The sequence below is a fragment of the Populus nigra genome, chromosome 7, assembly GCF_951802175.1.
Source record: "Populus nigra chromosome 7, ddPopNigr1.1, whole genome shotgun sequence".
NCBI classification, from domain to species: Eukaryota; Viridiplantae; Streptophyta; class Magnoliopsida; order Malpighiales; family Salicaceae; genus Populus; species Populus nigra.
In genome coordinates this window covers 2,862,920-2,880,432 of record NC_084858.1, presented here as the reverse complement: position 1 = coordinate 2,880,432, position 17,513 = coordinate 2,862,920, and the positions used below count along the sequence as shown (strand labels likewise).

Here is a 17,513-nt window from a genome sequence, read left to right as displayed (position 1 = left end):
AAGTAATTAAAACTTAGGACTGATTGTGGAACATGTGGCTAGTAATTAATTAATAACTTTACCCCACACATTGAAATTGAATTGAGATCCAGACCTCAAAAAAAAAAAAAAAAAACAGAAACCTGCAAAATGCTCACAGAAACCAGGCAAATAATGGAGCCCAATGACATTAAGTACCTTATGAGTGATTAATGTTATAAATAAATTTTAAAAAATAAAAAATATTATTGGGATTGCTCATGTATTTTCATCCATTCTTGTTTTCTCCGTCTCTTGTAATTCACTGTTGATTACGTAGTTAAATTTTGTTTTTAAAATATTTTTTATATTGAAATGTGTTAAAATAATATTTTTTTATAATATTAAAATTAGTATATCTTTTAAAATATAAAAAAAATTAAAAACGCAAGTATAATAGCATTTCCACACGCTCAATCATGCTGCTCCAGAAGTACTGTCAGTATTAATATCGAATTAAATGAGAAATTAATAACTCTGAGGAAAAGGTTCGACTGTGTGTGTCTTCTCTCTTGTGATCTCTTGTTGAGATCAAACCTTGGAACAGAATTTATATAAATAAAAATTTTGTAAATAATAAAATTATTTTAAAAGATTTTTATTATATATTTAAAAAAACACAATTTATTTTTTTATAAACATTGAGTATATATAAGGCCTTTTATTTTATATTAAAGAAAATAAAACATTCTAATGTTTATATAATGCAGGAACCTGATATGTGATACCAACCACCAAGAAAAGAAAAGTGGAATCATGCCTATAAGGTTGAGTTGAGCAAGAAAAAAATATTTAATTGCACCCCAAACATATGCGAGGCAATGTACTTGTATTTTTTGAACTTTTTATCCCTAATAATAATTTATTCTTGATTTTTAAATTGAAATCATAATTTTTTTAAATACTTAGAATTAATTTTCTAACCGTTATAAAATCCTAACAACTCTTTAATTCCTTAACAGCTTTTTTATTTTTTGTAACAACTCTTTAATTCTTTAATTTATTTCCTACCAAGCTATTACATGCTTGTAATCTATATATACAATACACTTTTTTATTTTAAAACTTTTTTAATTCTCTAACAATTTTTTTTATTTTTTGAACTCTTTAATTTTTTAATTTATTTCCTCCCTGGGTGTTATAAGCTTGCAGTCTATATATACCTTGCACTTTTATAATCAAGGTGTGGTGAAAAACCATAGTTTTTCTTGTGTTTGCAAAGCTTGCCAATAACCTTATATTAAGAAAATAATGTTTGTATATGCCTCAAAATTTATTTTGCTTCTGTTTTTCATTATATTTTATTACAACATAAAAGGTGTGGTCTTAAAATAATAAAATTTTAAAAAATATTTAGTTTTGATTAACATATAAATTAATATGAAAATGCCCCTCGTTATAGGAGGAGAATAAATAATAAAGTAGAAATTAGTTAGTAACAAAGTCTTTGTAATTTTTAAAGTATAACGTACGTATTAATTGTTATAATTCTAAATTCTTGGCCATGAGTTTTCATACATGTCCACGAATCAAAACTCAAAGTAGAAATATGGATTTGATTATTTACTCATAAAGCCCCTCGGAGTGAATTAATATTCTCAAAACTTGAACCCTCCCCAACCTCGAGCCCTGCTTGAAACTCAAATATCTTACTGAAATAAATAAATAAATAAATAAATAATTTTTTTTTAAAAAAATCAAATATACAGAAAGTTAATTATATACTAAATAGTTATAAATTATAACATTTGTTTGGTTTTCAGGCTCTGTAACCTGTCAAAAACCGATCGGATTGGTTCAGGTATTAAAAATCTAGTCTTTGAGTTGGATTCAGATAATTATTTTGAATTCAAATTAAAGTATAAATAATACCAAACATGACCATCCATCTTCATCCCTAATTACATGTTACTCCTTATTAATACTCGGGTAGCTTGGTACCATAAATTGGTGAAAATAATTAGGGAAGTAATGTAGAAAAAGAAGTGTTAGTGCTATCATCTGGCCTATTTAGTAACCAACCCGTTTACTCAAGCAACCTGCACTATACATACACTAAGGGTTCTATAGTCGAAACTCTAATGTGATATACACTCACACACACACACACACACACACACACACACACACACACACACACACTTTTTCTTTAGTTTTTTATACATATTATATTAATTGTATAAAAAAATGGATTTGTTGTTTTCCTTTTAAGCCAAATGAATGGATCTAAACTGGGATTTTCCTATATATATATATATAGTCGAAACTCTAATGTGATATATATATATATATATCACATTAGAGTTTCGACTATATATATATATATAGGAAAATCCCAGTTTAGATCCATTCATTTGGCTTAAAAGGAAAACAACAAATCCATTTTTTTATACAATTAATATAATATGTATAAAAAACTAAAGAAAAAGTATGATCTCTTCTTTAATATATGTTCAAAAGAAGATCTCTATAACCTTTTGCAATTATGAGATGATCCATCGATGTAGAAGTTTAATTGTCTCTCAATGCCGCTTTATATGATTATTTGTAAATTTGCAGCACAGAAGGATTTAATGATTAGATAACAATATCAAATTAAGAATTAAATTAAATTAAAATATTATATAGCTCTTTATTGAAATTAAACTAGCCCCGGTGTCTATGCTTTGTTGTGGGGTTAGATTTTTCTTTTTATGTATGTGAAAAATAATGTTCAAGTGTTGAAATGGGGTAAAAAATTAAAATAAAAAACTAATCATGATAAACTTATAGCTATATTAATTAGGGCTGAGGTAATCAACCTCTGATACCTTATCAAACATGCGGTCTCGATCATGTAATTAAAATAACTCGATAAAAAAATAAAGAGAATTATAAAGCTCTTTAAAAAAAACAAAAGAGTGAACTTGTTAAACTCATGATCCCAATCATTAGACCTGAAACACCCAATTTAAAAAAAAAACCATAAAGTTCAATTCTCAATTAATCATATATTGAAGGATGAAATTAAAAAAGAATTTCAATTATACAAAAGAATTTTTAAAAAATAGCAATTAAAAGAATGAACAATCAAAACTTAGATACAAAATAAATTTTATATTTAATTGAAGGGTGAAATTGAAAAAAAAATCAATTTAGTAAAAGAAAAAAAATAAAAAGAATGGGGATCAAAATTGACATTAAAATAAAAATGATATTGTAATTAAAGGGTGAAATTGAAAAGAATAATAATTTTTACAAAAGGGCCAAGAAAAAAAATTAGAAATCAAAACATTAAGGACCAAATTGAAAAATATAATACCATTATTTTGAATTGAAGGATTAAATTAATAAAACTTTTACAAAAAGATCAAGACAAAAAATAGAAATAAAAAGAATAGGGACTATAATTAAATTACTAACAACTAAGAAGGTCAAGTTGTAATTTTCAGGGGAATAGAGAAAAAAGAATAAAAGAAGACTCAACAGTGCCAAACTAGACCATCATTTATGACACGCGCCAACAGGAAGAGGACATAACAACACTTGTAATGACACGACCGAAGATTATTTTTGGACACTGAGAGGTGCCACATGCACTGCCTGTAGAGCGCAAGCACCTCCCACACACCTTGCACATGTCCTTCTTTGTTTTTTCATTTAGTTAAATATAGAATTGTCCACGAGCTAACTTTATAATTATAAAAAAAATATTGTAAAAAGTTAAAAATACCCCTTGTCTCAAGGTTTTAAGATTTTTTATTCTAATAATATTTTTTTGTTTCATTGTGCAATTAAGATGAGAAATAGAAATATATATTTATCCCTGTTAAATTTAGAAATGATAAATAGATCATATAATTTTTTTTAATGCTTTTAAAAACTATATTTAAGTTTCTTAGATAAAAAAAACAAAATATCATTATACTATACTAGTAAAATATATCTATCCATCATCAGTCGCTATTAGTCATTATGTTGGACAAAAAAACTAATGTGTGTTTGGTATTGTGGTAGCTTTTTGTAGTTGTGATTTGAAAAAAAATTATTTTATAAAAACTAAAAAGTACTTTTAGTTGAGATTAGTTTGATATTTATGTATGTTTGGTTAAAATTGTGTTTGAAATTGAGGTTGAAGAAAAAGTAGTTTAATATATTTGGTTAAGAATGTTTTTGAAATTAAGGTTATAAAATAATTTTAAAAAATATTTATTAATATTGATGGTTTTTAATTTAAATATTGTAGATTTAACTATTTCTATTACATCATGAAATAAATAATACTTTATATAAAATATTTTTTATTATTCATTTAAACTATCTACAATTCCATCACGTATGAAATACATCCGATAAGGACTACAGTTTCCTTAATTTCTTAAGCGCACAACAACATCAGGAAAAATATAACGAGGAACAAAATTGAGATTGCGATCAAATTCTGCAAATGCTATATCATCAATAAAACACAATTAAAAATAAAATAATAAAATTTAATTTAATTTTACTGAATCAGATTCAGTTTAATGTATTTATCTTTGAACCGAACCCGATCCAACAGAACAATAAAAACATACTTCACTATTCACATGAACACTTTTCCCTGTTAACTTAAATAAACAATAGATAGTGAGAACTTTTCACGGCTTAAAGCAGTATTGTACTGCTTTCAATAGTGCTGCATTTTCAACACAGAAATTAATGAGGCTCACAGTAAATTGAGTTTTCAGGTGTTACCAAATATTTATTTCCTGTGGTTGCCTTCAAACGCATAAGGAACCACGAAAATAAACGGTACGGTACCGTTGGAGATGAACAAGGATCGCACGAGTACAAATTTTTGTAAAGGATTGAAGGAGTACGGAAGAACCATGCTATGAGGCCGCGTATCAAGCACTCATTCCGGGAGGGTAGGAGGACAAATAGACGGAGCGCAGCATGGAGAGTCAGAAAAGCCAATCTAAGCATGCATGTGACGTGTTCTGAATATATTCATAGACTATTTAAGTTTTTTTTATCCACGCTTTATTGCTAGTTAAATATTTTTTTATAAAAAAATATCTTTTCAAATGTTTTATATAAATTAAAAAATTTATACATACAAATAATCAAATAATTTAAAATTTATATGGGTTAATAAAAGAGAAAAAATTATTAACAATAACTAAATATAAAACTGTAAAAGTCACGAGACGTGTATAGATCAAACTATTTAACCTTGTAAAATAGGATATTTACTAAATTTGTTTATTAAAATTAATTTTTTATTTAATCAAATAATATTAAAAATAGACACACATATGAAATTGATTAAATAAAATAAAAGTAAAAAAATATTATGTAAGGCTACATATATTATAAATATTATCTAAAAATAAAAATTTATTATTAAAAAAATAAAATTCTTGTATACAAAATATATAAAAAAAACAATTATAGATGAATCGAATTAATGTTTTCAAAAATTAAATACCCACAACACCATCAAAAAACAATCTCTATTTAAAAAAAAGTTAAACAATAAAAAAATCATAGATGATGGAAATTAATTGAAATATAACTTGAAAATATATTTTTAAAAAAGTAATACAAAAAAAAATAGCCGGTGTGTTGTGGTTTAATTCGTCAAACTTGTAACGCACATCATGAACTCAACCAAGTTCAATAAATTTTTTCCCTTGAATTTATATCCAACCTAAAAAAAAGAACAATAAGAGCCTAGACTCATAGGTCTATGACCCAGTGTGCTTAGGCCATAACAATGAAGAGCCTAGGAGCGTTGACGTGCCTTTAAGCCTAGGCTTGAGCTTGTTTTTGATTTTTTTTAAGGAGGTAGATGGCAGGTTATCCATCTTTATTTTTTAAAAAAATAAGTAGACAACGTGTCATCTGTAAGTCTAGATTCTAGCCACCACAGTGGTGGCTGGAAAATCGGGGCAGCGATTTTTTTTGGCAAAAAAACTTAATTTTTAAGTCATGTCAACCTAAAAACACCTCACCAATATCCTTATAACACCCACAAACCATTTAATCAACTTCAAATATCTAAAAAATAGCTTAAGAAACTGAAACCAAGAAAACCTATTTTGGTGGCTGGGAATGAAGTGAAGAGTAACTTTCTCTCTCGTCACTAGAATCCAACAACCTCTCATCTCTTTTCTCTCTAACTAGAGACTGAAAAATAACATAAATGAATTTGTGTATTAAAATTTATTTTTTAAAATTTAAAGGGATTTAAATTAGATAAATTATGTTATTTTAAAAGATGGATGAACAAGTTTCAAATTCCACTGCTGCTTGTAACCAAAAAGATATAGTGCGGCTTCTTTGACAAGCCTTTGCAAATTAAGGAAAGATCACCGAAGTTTAATAATTCTGGAGTGGAAGGTCTGAGAAGTTTTGCTATGATTCTATCTCTTTTTTGTATCAATCTCTTTTACGATGCAAGCATCTAGTAATTACAAAACCATGAAGTACTGTTTGCTTTATGTGAAGTTAATGAGAAATTAAGTATTTCTCTTCATTTTATACTTTTGTATCTTAACATTTTCTCTTACAATTATTTAAACTATATTAATTCTGCATCCATGTAAATTAATGCATATATATATATATATATATATATATATATATATATATATATTTACTTACCTTTTTTATTATTATTATTGCTATATCTTTTTACCTCCTAGCTAGCTATAAGGAATTAATGAACATATATATTTACATTCAATCATTTTCCAAACCAAATTGTAACAACGAAAGTAGATAGATAGATTAATTAGTTATCTTGGTAAATCAGACCTTAATTTAAACATCTTCAAAGCAATGGCATGTCATCTCCTTTAATTAGTAATTGGGCTTTCAATTAAGTTAGTTGAATGACAATTCAACCTCAACCACCATTTACCAATCATTAACTATTCCTCCCATCGCCCATTGTTCTTTATTGCTTAGTTTCTACTTAATTAGGGTGCTCATTCATTAGTTAGGTAATTTACATATAAAATTTTTCCTTTAGTTATTTATTAACAAAATTTAATTAGACTTGAAATTAAAATTATTGTAGCTCTAGACTTATTGGTACCGTTCACCTCTTTACCCAAATTAAAAACTTTAATTGCAAGGGTGTTTTTGCATCTCTATCCAAATTAAAAACTTTACACTGGCTTCCAATGACATTAGAGTCTTTTCAAATGACTTATTTGTCATTTCCAAAATAATCCAGGACAAATATGTACTTTATTATCTTGATTGCACAATGAAATGACCAGAATATTCCTGGAAGAAAAAAATTTAAACTTCGAGTCAAAAGGTATTTTCATATTTTTACAAAGGTTTTTTTATTATTATAATTTAAGCTGAGGGGTGATTTGGTATTTGACCAAATATAAAAAATAATAAACATTGAAATGCATATTAAAATAACAAAAATAACTTTTTTTAAAAAATAAGCCTGAGGTCAAAGGGTATTTTTGGTTTTTTACAATGGTTTTTTTTCGTAATTAGAAAAATGGCTCAAGGGCACTTCTGTATTTAGATAAATAAAAAAAAAAGGACATGCATGTGTGGCATGCCCGCGGGCGACACCTGATCTTGCCATCAAAAAATTTTCTTCCGTCATGTCGTTAGAAACGCTACTATATTCTCTTCCTGTTGATATGACGTGTGTCTCCGATGGTGGCTCGATTTGTTGCTATGGACATTTTTTCTTCTTTTTCTCCTTCTTCTCTCTATCATCCCTTGAAAATTACAACCTAGTCCTATTGGTTGTTAGTATTTCAATTTTACTTATTTTTTTGATTTTTGATTTTTAGTCTTGACCTTTTTGTAGAAGTTTTATTTATTTTCAATTTCATCATTGAATCCTAATTTACCAAATATTGTATTTGATCCAATTTGGTTCTCATTGTTTTGATTTTTAATTTTTTTTCTTGGTCTTTTTGTAAGAGTTATTATTTTCAATATATATGTTAATTTTGAACCTCATTTTAAAAAAAAATTGGTCATTTTATTAAATTGATTTTGTTTTTCAATTTCACCCTTCAATTAAATATAAAATTTATTTTGTATTTTAATTTTGATTTTGATTTTTTTTATTGCTAATTTTTTTAAATCATTTTTTATAATTTTTTTTTTCAATTTCATCCTTCAATAAATAATTGATTGAGAATTGGACTTCATAGCTTTTCTAGATTGGATGCTTCATGTCTAATGACTCGGATCTTAGGTTTGAAAAGTTAACACAGATTTTTTTATAGAAAAAAAAGCTTTATAATTCTTTTTATTTTTTTTAATCAGGTTATTCCAATTATATAATATTAGCCGAGGGTTTGACAGGAAAGAGCTTTCTAATTATTTTTATTTTTTTAATCGGGTTATTTAATTCACATTATCTGGATTGGAGGTTTTGTAGGATATTTCAGGTTAGCTCAGCCCTAAATAGCGTGCTCAGCCCTGAATAGCGTGGTTCATAGTTTTGAAACCCGACCCAGCCCAGCGGGTTGACCCGGAACCCGGCTGACCCGGGCCTGGAGTTGGGCCGGGTCTAAGTAAAAAACAACCGGGAATTTAGCCCGGTGAAACCCTGTCGACCCGGGTAAACCCGGCTGAGACCCGACCTTATTTTGTTTGGCAACTATCTTGCTTTTCATCTTCTCGTGGCTACTGCTATAAACTTCTTGTTACCTGGAGAAGTAGCTGGGGTGAACGCGTGAAGATCAGATGGTGTAACTCGCTCGACGATCACTGTCTCAATCGAGATCGGTCCATGATTCGGTAAAGTCGCCTTATTAACACTTATCTAGTTATCTTCTACGCTTCTTCTGTGGAAGTACAAGGTGGACTCGTCGACCCAGCTCAGTCAACCTCCGTGTTCAACCACCTTAACTCGGTTAGTCCCATCACGAGTCAAAAATATATAGATGTCTGTGCTGAGTTCCTCCACTTCACTGCTCCATCATCTCTCTTCATAAGAAGCGACAACTGTGTAAATGCAAGAAGGAGAGATTGCAGGGCTAAAATCAGAAATTCCATATGGGGTGAGTCTCTGAGTCACCCCGGGTGTTAACTCGGTTGCGTACACTGCAACCCAACTCGTCCTTGGCTCGCCTGGGTTTTCATTTGTTGACATGTATACTAATCTCCATTCACAGTTAAAAACATGAAAACCCAGGTGAGCCAAGGATCATTTTGGCTTACATCTCTTTCTTTACCAAATAATCTTCACTCACAACGGACTTATCCTTCATCAAAATTCCACCTTTTCCATTCAATAAAGGAACATGTACATGTTTAGGAATTTCAAGGGCTGACCTTGATCCAGCGTATCATCTCTTTCTTCTAGCTCCTATTGCTTATAGATCTTAGGGATGGTTTCCAATAGGCAACCTTGGAAGCGAAGAGACTAAGGAGAAGGGTTACTTTATTGGGATTTTTTTGGGTTGAACCGGGTTAACTCGGGTCAACTCATTTGACCCGTGACCCAATCATTAAACCGAATTGATTATCAAGTCGGGTTTAAAAAATAGGATCGTCTCATAACAAAACCCGGGCATCGAGGTTAGTATTTTCCCGAAGGATTCCAACTGTTAAGATAAAAAAATAAAAAATAAACTCAATACAAAAGAGGTGAAAAGAAGCCTCCTATCATGGTGGGTCGCGTGCATTGATAGAAAGTTAAATGATATTAATTATAATGTCAGTCTTCTAGTCAGGACGAGGGATGGCTGATTTTGTTCACATTAAAAAAAATATTAAATAAGGTTTCGTGAGAGATTTAATGTTACTTTATGATATTACAACCCTTCAAATAAAAATTATTTAGGTTTAAAACTTGATAAACTTACCTCTCTACCTTATAATTTTTTTTTTAATTTAAACAAAGAATAAATTAAGATATATATAAGGAGAAAACTTTCTTCATCAAATAGTACAAATTTGATTTTATTAATGGAAAACCAAATATTGACAGAGAAAAATCTAATGTAAATAACCTTTACAGGCATTCTTGGACGACTATTCAAGTTACTTTTTATTAAAAAAAATATATATCATAATATTTTCATTGATAATTTAAATTAGCATGGTTAGGAGAATCCCTAATCAAGTATATATTGCTTCTTCATGTTCTTATAACAGAGTAAATTACGACGGCAGGCTTTTTCTTGGGAAAAAAAATCATTTTACATCTTTATTTCTCTATGTGAGAAGAAGATCATTAACTGAAATACAAAAAATAATAATTCTCAACAGAAATGTTGTGGCCGGAAACGTTTTCTAAGAAAGTGGGGCTGAAATATGTAACTTATCCCTTTTGCCTACTCTTATTCTACAATTAATTTGATGAAAAAGAAAGATGAAGAAGAACGTATTGGTCCAAGTTTTTTTGCTCTAGGATGGTCAAAACGTTCCTAAGCTTATATATCAGCCACAAATATCCACAATTAATTAAGACAAAATGGTTGAGTTTCATACGCCATGTTCTTAAGTCCTCAGCAAAATAAAAGTCAATATATTCAATCCTTGTAATTAATGGTGGTTTATGAATTTAGCCTACCCTAGCCCGTTCTTTAATACCTCTTTGAAAATGAGGGAGCCCCAAATTAATAATTTGGTCAAAAAGGAAACATCCCTTATTGGTCTTTAAACAAAGAAACCGCAAGAGACCGCAAGAGACATTTGAAAGTGCTCGCCCAACCTTGGTAAGAAATAAAAAAGGAGATAAATTAAGGTTGTTATTGTAAGGCTGACATAAATCAACTCTGGCATGAATGATGTTCCGTACTTCTCCCACATGCACAAAATAAAACCAATTCTATCCCATGCTTCGAGGAGGTTAACAATTGATTTTACTGCCGTTTAGAAACTAAATATTAATTTCTGTTTAATTTTGTCATGTATAAAATTAAGAAAAATCATGCACATCAAGATTAATTTAGATTTAAGTTGTGATAACCAAACATGATTAAAATCTTGTTTAGCGACGCGGTGCATTATGTTAAGAACATATGCTTTCAACGTGGGGAGCATCACGTTGTCAAGAACATACTCCAAGTTTTGAGATGGTTGGTTATCGATTATGGGAGAAAATGATACATGATCGTCCGGCGGCTACTAGCCATGCGAGGCAATATTTACTCCTCCTGTGCCGAAGCATCTCGGGGTATATTGCCCGCCGCAATTAATACAATTTGAGACATTAATATACCCTCTTGCGCCATTTTTTTTCTTGCATCAAATGCACTTTTCATCACCTTTTGCCTTCTCTCTTTAATTTCTATCCTTACCCTCTACTCCTACCCATAATTGATTGACCATTAAAGAAAACCCCATCTTCTCTCTCCCACCACCTCTCCTCCTCAAACTCACTATATAATTAATGGTATAGTGGGAGATTTCAACAAGGAAGCCAAGCTCTTGTTAACGGTGGAGGACGGTGCATAGTAGCTAGTTTAGGAGCTGCCAGTACGCAGTCCTCATATTGCCAATTCTACCTTTAGCACTTCTAAGACTTCCAATCTCCTTCTACTAATTAATTGGCTAGACTTTACACTAATTGACACAAGGTACGCCACTTTCTTCAATTCTTATATAGATTTGACACCTCCTGATCATGTTAATCTTTTTTTTTTAAGAAAAAAAATTTTTAATTTCCTGATTGTAATGTTTCATTCATTCTCTAAGGAAATGAGTCGAGTAGGAGATAGCCCCATGTTGGATTTGGAGCTGAACCTTTCACCATCTAGGCCTAACCCGCTAATCGAATCACCGAAGGCATCGATTTCGAATTCATCTTCTGAAATATTGTCAGCAGAGAGCTCTTGTGTTTCATCAGAGCCTGAAGACATGACTGTTAACTTCCCCAGAAGCCTCGTCACAGCTCCTATGTTAGTAGCTGGCTGTCCTCGATGCCTCATGTATGTTCTGTTATCCGAGGTGGATCCGAAATGTCCGAAATGCAAGAGCACAGTCTTGCTTGATTTTCTCAGCGTGGAAAACACCAAGAAGACAACGAGCTGAAAGGAAGATCCTAGCAAGGGTTCTTCTTGTTGTTATTCATGGACAAACAACATGTTACTTTCCTACCTACGTGAAGGTCTTTTTTATTATCTATGATTTATGTCTATCTAGCCTTACTTCTTTTTTCTTTCCTAGCTCTCTCTCTCTCTCTCTGTTCCATGTTGATCCAGTTTTTAGCTTGTTAGCTTTGTTCAATGTTCTTGTTTGAGAGCAGTTTGGTTGCCAATAAGCAAATCGATCGCATGCAATTTAGGGTTCCATTGCTACAGTTTCTTATGAATGTTTGTAGCAACATTCTGATCTTCTGTCTTCTCTAAAACCAAAAAGGCTTAGTTTTTGCCTTTTATCAAATAAAAATGAGTGTGTTCTTATTCATGCCTTTTATGTTTCTCTCTTTATATTATGGTTTACAAGTACAAGTCTACTGCTTCAAATAATTAAATTTTTACCCATAAGACTGATGATTTTTACATGATTTTGTTTATACTAATGTATATACATATATATTCGGTAATAGCTAGGTTGAACACAATCATAACTGTTTTTACAAGAAAACAAAACGACGAGTAAAGAGTGATCAGTTCATAACGTTTTTTTTTTTTATTATTATTATTATAAAGGGTATGATGGAACTCAAAGTTCTCTAAAAAAATGAAGAATAGCATCACAAATTAGGTTATATGAGTTTTATGCTCCTAAAAATTTAATTTTATCTAAAAAATACCTCAAAAATATTTTAAAAATCTCAATAAATCAAAATTTAACTCTAAAACACTATCTAGTCACATGAAAAAAAGAAACAAATTGAATTTAAGAAATTCATAGACACCAATCTACTTTTTCTCATATATTTAAAGGTTTAGATCACTTTTATTGAATTTCATTTCTAAGAAGAATTTATTAATATCAAGAGTAGTTTTCAACAACTTTCCCTCTTATTTTTCAACATCTAGAAACTATCTTTATTCTTTTAATTTTTTAAATATAACTTAAAATTTTATTGTATTATATTGATTTTTAATTTAATATCAGAATATTTTCAAACACTTCACTCATGGGAGAACATGCAAAGAAAAACAAATCCTAACATAAAAAGCCATACAAACATAACTTGTGAGCATCAAATAGTAAAAAAATAAAAATAAAAGTCGATGATGAAAATATTAATAATAAAGAAAAAGAACTACTATTCCCAGAGCAATGACGCAGTGTCCACTAGAAGGGAGGGTAGAGCAGTGAAAAGTTAGAGTGGGTTTTCTTTTAGCTAGCTACTGTGATGTTATTTGGGTGTTCATTAATTCTTAGCTTCTCACTTCTTACACGAATTTGTTAGAAATTCGTACAACAATTACTTCATGCAATAGCATGGAATCAATTCTGCTGCATGCAGAAGGCAACAGATCAATGGCAGCATGCATGTGGCTTTTGGGTCCATGGTAGATCCATTAAGCTCGTATGTCTCAGTATCAATGCATTCAACTGTGTTTCATCGAGTAGTTGAACTAACTTCTCAAAATTCCTGTAAGAACATCGAACACCCACATGTGCACTATCAGGTAAGAATTTTCAAACTCATGATATAAACTAGAAATACATGGGTTGGTTGAGATTGCAACGTTTTCCCAAGTTACATCTACTTTTCAGTGAAGCTCACATGGGTGAGCCATCTCATAGATTGATGAATGATTCGAAAGCTCAATTTCTCACCTGGAAGATTTTAAAAAACATGAAAGATATAGATGATACATCAGAAGACTTTGTCAGGATGAATCTAATGATTTCGACTAACAAAGTTCCTATTAGCAAAGAAAATTTATTTTAAGGAATCAATTGAAATTTTTCAAAGTTTAATTGAATTTATTAAGGGCTTAATTGCAAAAAATATTAATTTTTGAAGTCAATTTAGGCTTAATTGTAAGAAATTAAAGTCTGAAGGTCGAGTCACAATTTTTAAGAGTTAATTTGGATAAATCAGGGGTTTAATTGCATAAATATTGAAGTTTTATGAGCAATTAGGGACTTGGTTGGAGAAATCTAAAACCAAGGATCAACTTATAAGACGCGCAAGACTTCAGGGATTGAAATTAATGAAATCAGGTGCCAAATTGATGAAAATTAAAAGTTTAATGGTCAATTGAGGGTTCAATTGAACAAATCAGAAACTAAGGATCAAAATAAAAATAGTGCTAAACTTTGATGTTGTTATTTGAATCTAGCAAGAGTTAAATTGCATGCAATTAAAAAGTTTTTTTTATGTTAATTAAGAGTGCATGTGCCACAATTGAGAGAACAGAGATTAAATTGAAACTTTTCCAAATCCCAAATTACAATCCCTAATTTATAGGGTTTAACCTAGATAACGCGTCGTTCAACCTCTGTTTATCTTTTTTCTTGGTAATTCACAATGATAAGGTTTGCACCTTCCAATAGCTCGTTGTGGAGTTCTAGACCTCCAAATGGCAAGAGATTTTTTGCAGATGGAAGAAAAACATCCCCTCTAAGACCCTATTTCCATGAAATTAGATTTTTACAATATCCTGATTTTTCCATGGAAGTCCACAACATCTTATCCTTGATTAACCATCACTTAATTTTCAAATTTTAGGCTGATCATGTTGGTAGTTTTGAACGAATAAATGTAAAGTTATGAACCTTCAAATTGAGCAAAAATAAATCAAAATGAAAGGTGTGCACCTCTTCTATCAAATTCAGGTGGTTTTAAACAACGATGATGTCAGAATTGCTTTGAGGAAGCCTCAAAAGTGGACAACTCATCAACCCTAACAATACAACTATCATGCAAAAGACGATTTGGTTTTCGTGTGTTCACATACAAAAATTCCTTAATGGGTCCTTATCAAGGGTTCACAATACTCCTCTCAAGATCAATAGGTCTGATATGGATTCAAGACCTTCTAAAAACCCTATAAATATCTCCCTTCAAGATCAAAAAGAGGTTGAACAAAAAAAAAAGGAAAGAAAAAAAGAAAAAAGAAAACAAAAATGAGAGTAATATCAATAATAAATATAAGGGTAGAGATTCGAGAGTAAAAACAAAAGTTCTTTTGAGCTTTGTAAGCTGTGAGGCAAAATTTTCCAAATGAAAAACAAGAGAGAGTAGTTGTTTTAAGTATACATTGCAAACCCAAAAGCAAGTTCTTTGTGACTTGCTTTTGTTATTTTTTTTTGTTATGTTTATATGTTTATAAGCATGAAAAAAAGGTTTAAATGCAACAAGTAATGTTGTCTTCATCTCTTTATTGTTTTAATTTTCGTTTAATGAAATTGTTTTAAAGTTTTATTTTATGTTTTTAATGTATTAAAGTTGTTGTTTAAGTTTTCTTTTTGATATATAAATGTTGTTTTAGCTTTGGTTTAGTTTAAGTTAATGTTAAAGCAATGATGTTTATCCTTAACTTGTTGAGCCTGTTCATGCACAAAATGGGTTTAAAAAATCAATTTTGAATCCATGTTGCATGAATATGTAGGCTATTTTAGGTTGTTAGTTTTTGGATTTGGTATCTCATATTTGATTTTAGTGTTTTGATGTTTTTTTTTTTAGTTTTTTAGATTCAAACATGTTTGTGTATGATATTATGATTTTTTTGAGATAACAAAAGCATGTTGTAAAGGCCAAAAATGCTCATTTCTAGGCTTGGCAGTAGTCGTCTCATGGCTGGTTTTTTCCTGATTTCTGGGCAATGTTTTTTGTGTTCTTGAAAAGAACATTGTCCTAGACTCTTGATTTGGACCAATGTTAGTCCATTTCTTTGAAAAAAAAAAAACCCTTTCTCATGCATGATTAACCAATAATATAGTGGTTCTTTACATCAATAACTTGTTTATAGTGATTTTTACATAGATAAGGAGTATTGGGGGTGTTAATGCATTCCCTTTACACAATCAATCCTCTTTCTCAAACTCTTAGACCAATTAGGGTTTCTAATAATCAAAATATTAGATGAAAACTCTCATTTTTTTTTCTACTGATAAAGAACAAGAATTCTTCTTTTTTTTCCACCCATATCATTCCTAACTATCCCAATATAAAAGAATGATCGCTGCAACGCCACAGACACGTGATAGTGGTGTAAAGTGTTTTTCAAAAATATTTTTCCACAAAATATTTGTGAAAAAATATTCCATAAAAAAATTAGCCAGTTTGAATTATGTGTATATATTCCACAAAACAAAATCAGGCATCTTTTCATTTAAAAGATTTCCCCCTTTTCTTCGTACAGTACTCGTAATCCTCCAGCTACGCCTTGTACAAACCGCAGAAGTGAAGAAGGACTTCTCAGAGGCCCAAAGCATCGACCACAGCAGGTATCACCAATCACCATCATCATTACAAATTAAATTAGCAGACAGGACTGGCTCGTGTTTTGGGTAACTTGTATTTATGATGGGCAATAGATCCGTGGTGATTTTTTTAGTGAACACGGTGTAAAATTACGGTGTGTATTGATAAAGTAAAAACTTCCAAAACTATTATTGGAGTAAAATACAATCCCAACTACATCTGACTGTTGTTAATCTAACCTTTTAATCACGTAAAAATGAGATCCATCCTGTTTTTTTTTTTTTTTTGATTATAGTTATATGTGGGTGGAGAAGTAATGTATTAAGAGTATAGTTATTAAACCTAATATAAAAAGATAAATTAAATATAAAATTAAATCGTGGTTGATTCAAGTCAATGTATTTTTTAAAAATAAAATCAGCTCGAGCTTGATCAAGTCTACTAAGTCAACTCCGAGTTAATTATTTTTTGACATCCAACCTGGGTTGAGATTGATTATTTGAATTCAGAACTAAATTGTTATGAATTACAAGCACACAATTTATAAATTGTTATTGCATGTATTTAAAAAACAAATTAAATATGTAACCAGATGCTCCAAAAATATCTAAGAAGGCATTGGACTTAATTTTCTTTTTTTTTTAAAAAAAAAAGGGTAGCAAATAATTGAATCTTCTAATTCGAGGACAAAACCAGCATAATTAGGGAGGTTTGATACATTTTAGTCCAAAAGGAATCTAGTCAGCTAATCACCAACTGATTGACAATTCGTCCTTCGTTCTTATGGTAAGATACTTTGACCCACAAAGCAACCATATTTGAAAGTCAAGCAACATATTAAAATATTTTTTTAAAAAAAAAAACACGAGAAATTCAGAGCTATTACAGATCGATGTTAACGAGCTTGACCAGGTGTTTAGAATTTAATCCCTTTATATTAACGATATATTGTCCACGGAAGAAGAGTGAAGGTTGAGCTTCTCATCCCCTCTGGTTCCCTTTTTATTATTATTATTATTATTATTATTATTATTATTATTAAACCTGCATCTTGGTCCTTCATAAGACAAGCAACTGATCTTATATCATCTAATTAATTATTGTCATTAGTTAATTAATCACTTGTATTGGCAACTTGCTTAGCAGAAAATTAATTTGTTTTTTTCATCAAGATTGTTCTAATTATAAAATA

General features: G+C 30.1%; 1 protein-coding gene across 1 annotated transcript; it reads left to right on the top strand.

Moving 5' to 3' along the window:
• The first annotated feature begins 11,685 nt into the window (after nt 1-11,685).
• LOC133699368 (protein GL2-INTERACTING REPRESSOR 1) lies at nt 11,686-12,018 on the top strand. Its single transcript, XM_062122603.1, has one exon. The coding sequence runs from the start codon at nt 11,686-11,688 to the stop codon at nt 12,016-12,018; it is 333 nt and encodes a 110-aa protein (XP_061978587.1).
• Nucleotides 12,019-17,513: the final 5,495 nt, after the last annotated feature.

What these genes read in the sequence shown, in the direction of transcription:
- LOC133699368 (XM_062122603.1), top strand. Translation starts at nt 11,686, where the DNA reads ATGAGTCGAGTAGGAGATAGCCCCATGTTGGATTTGGAGCTGAACCTT.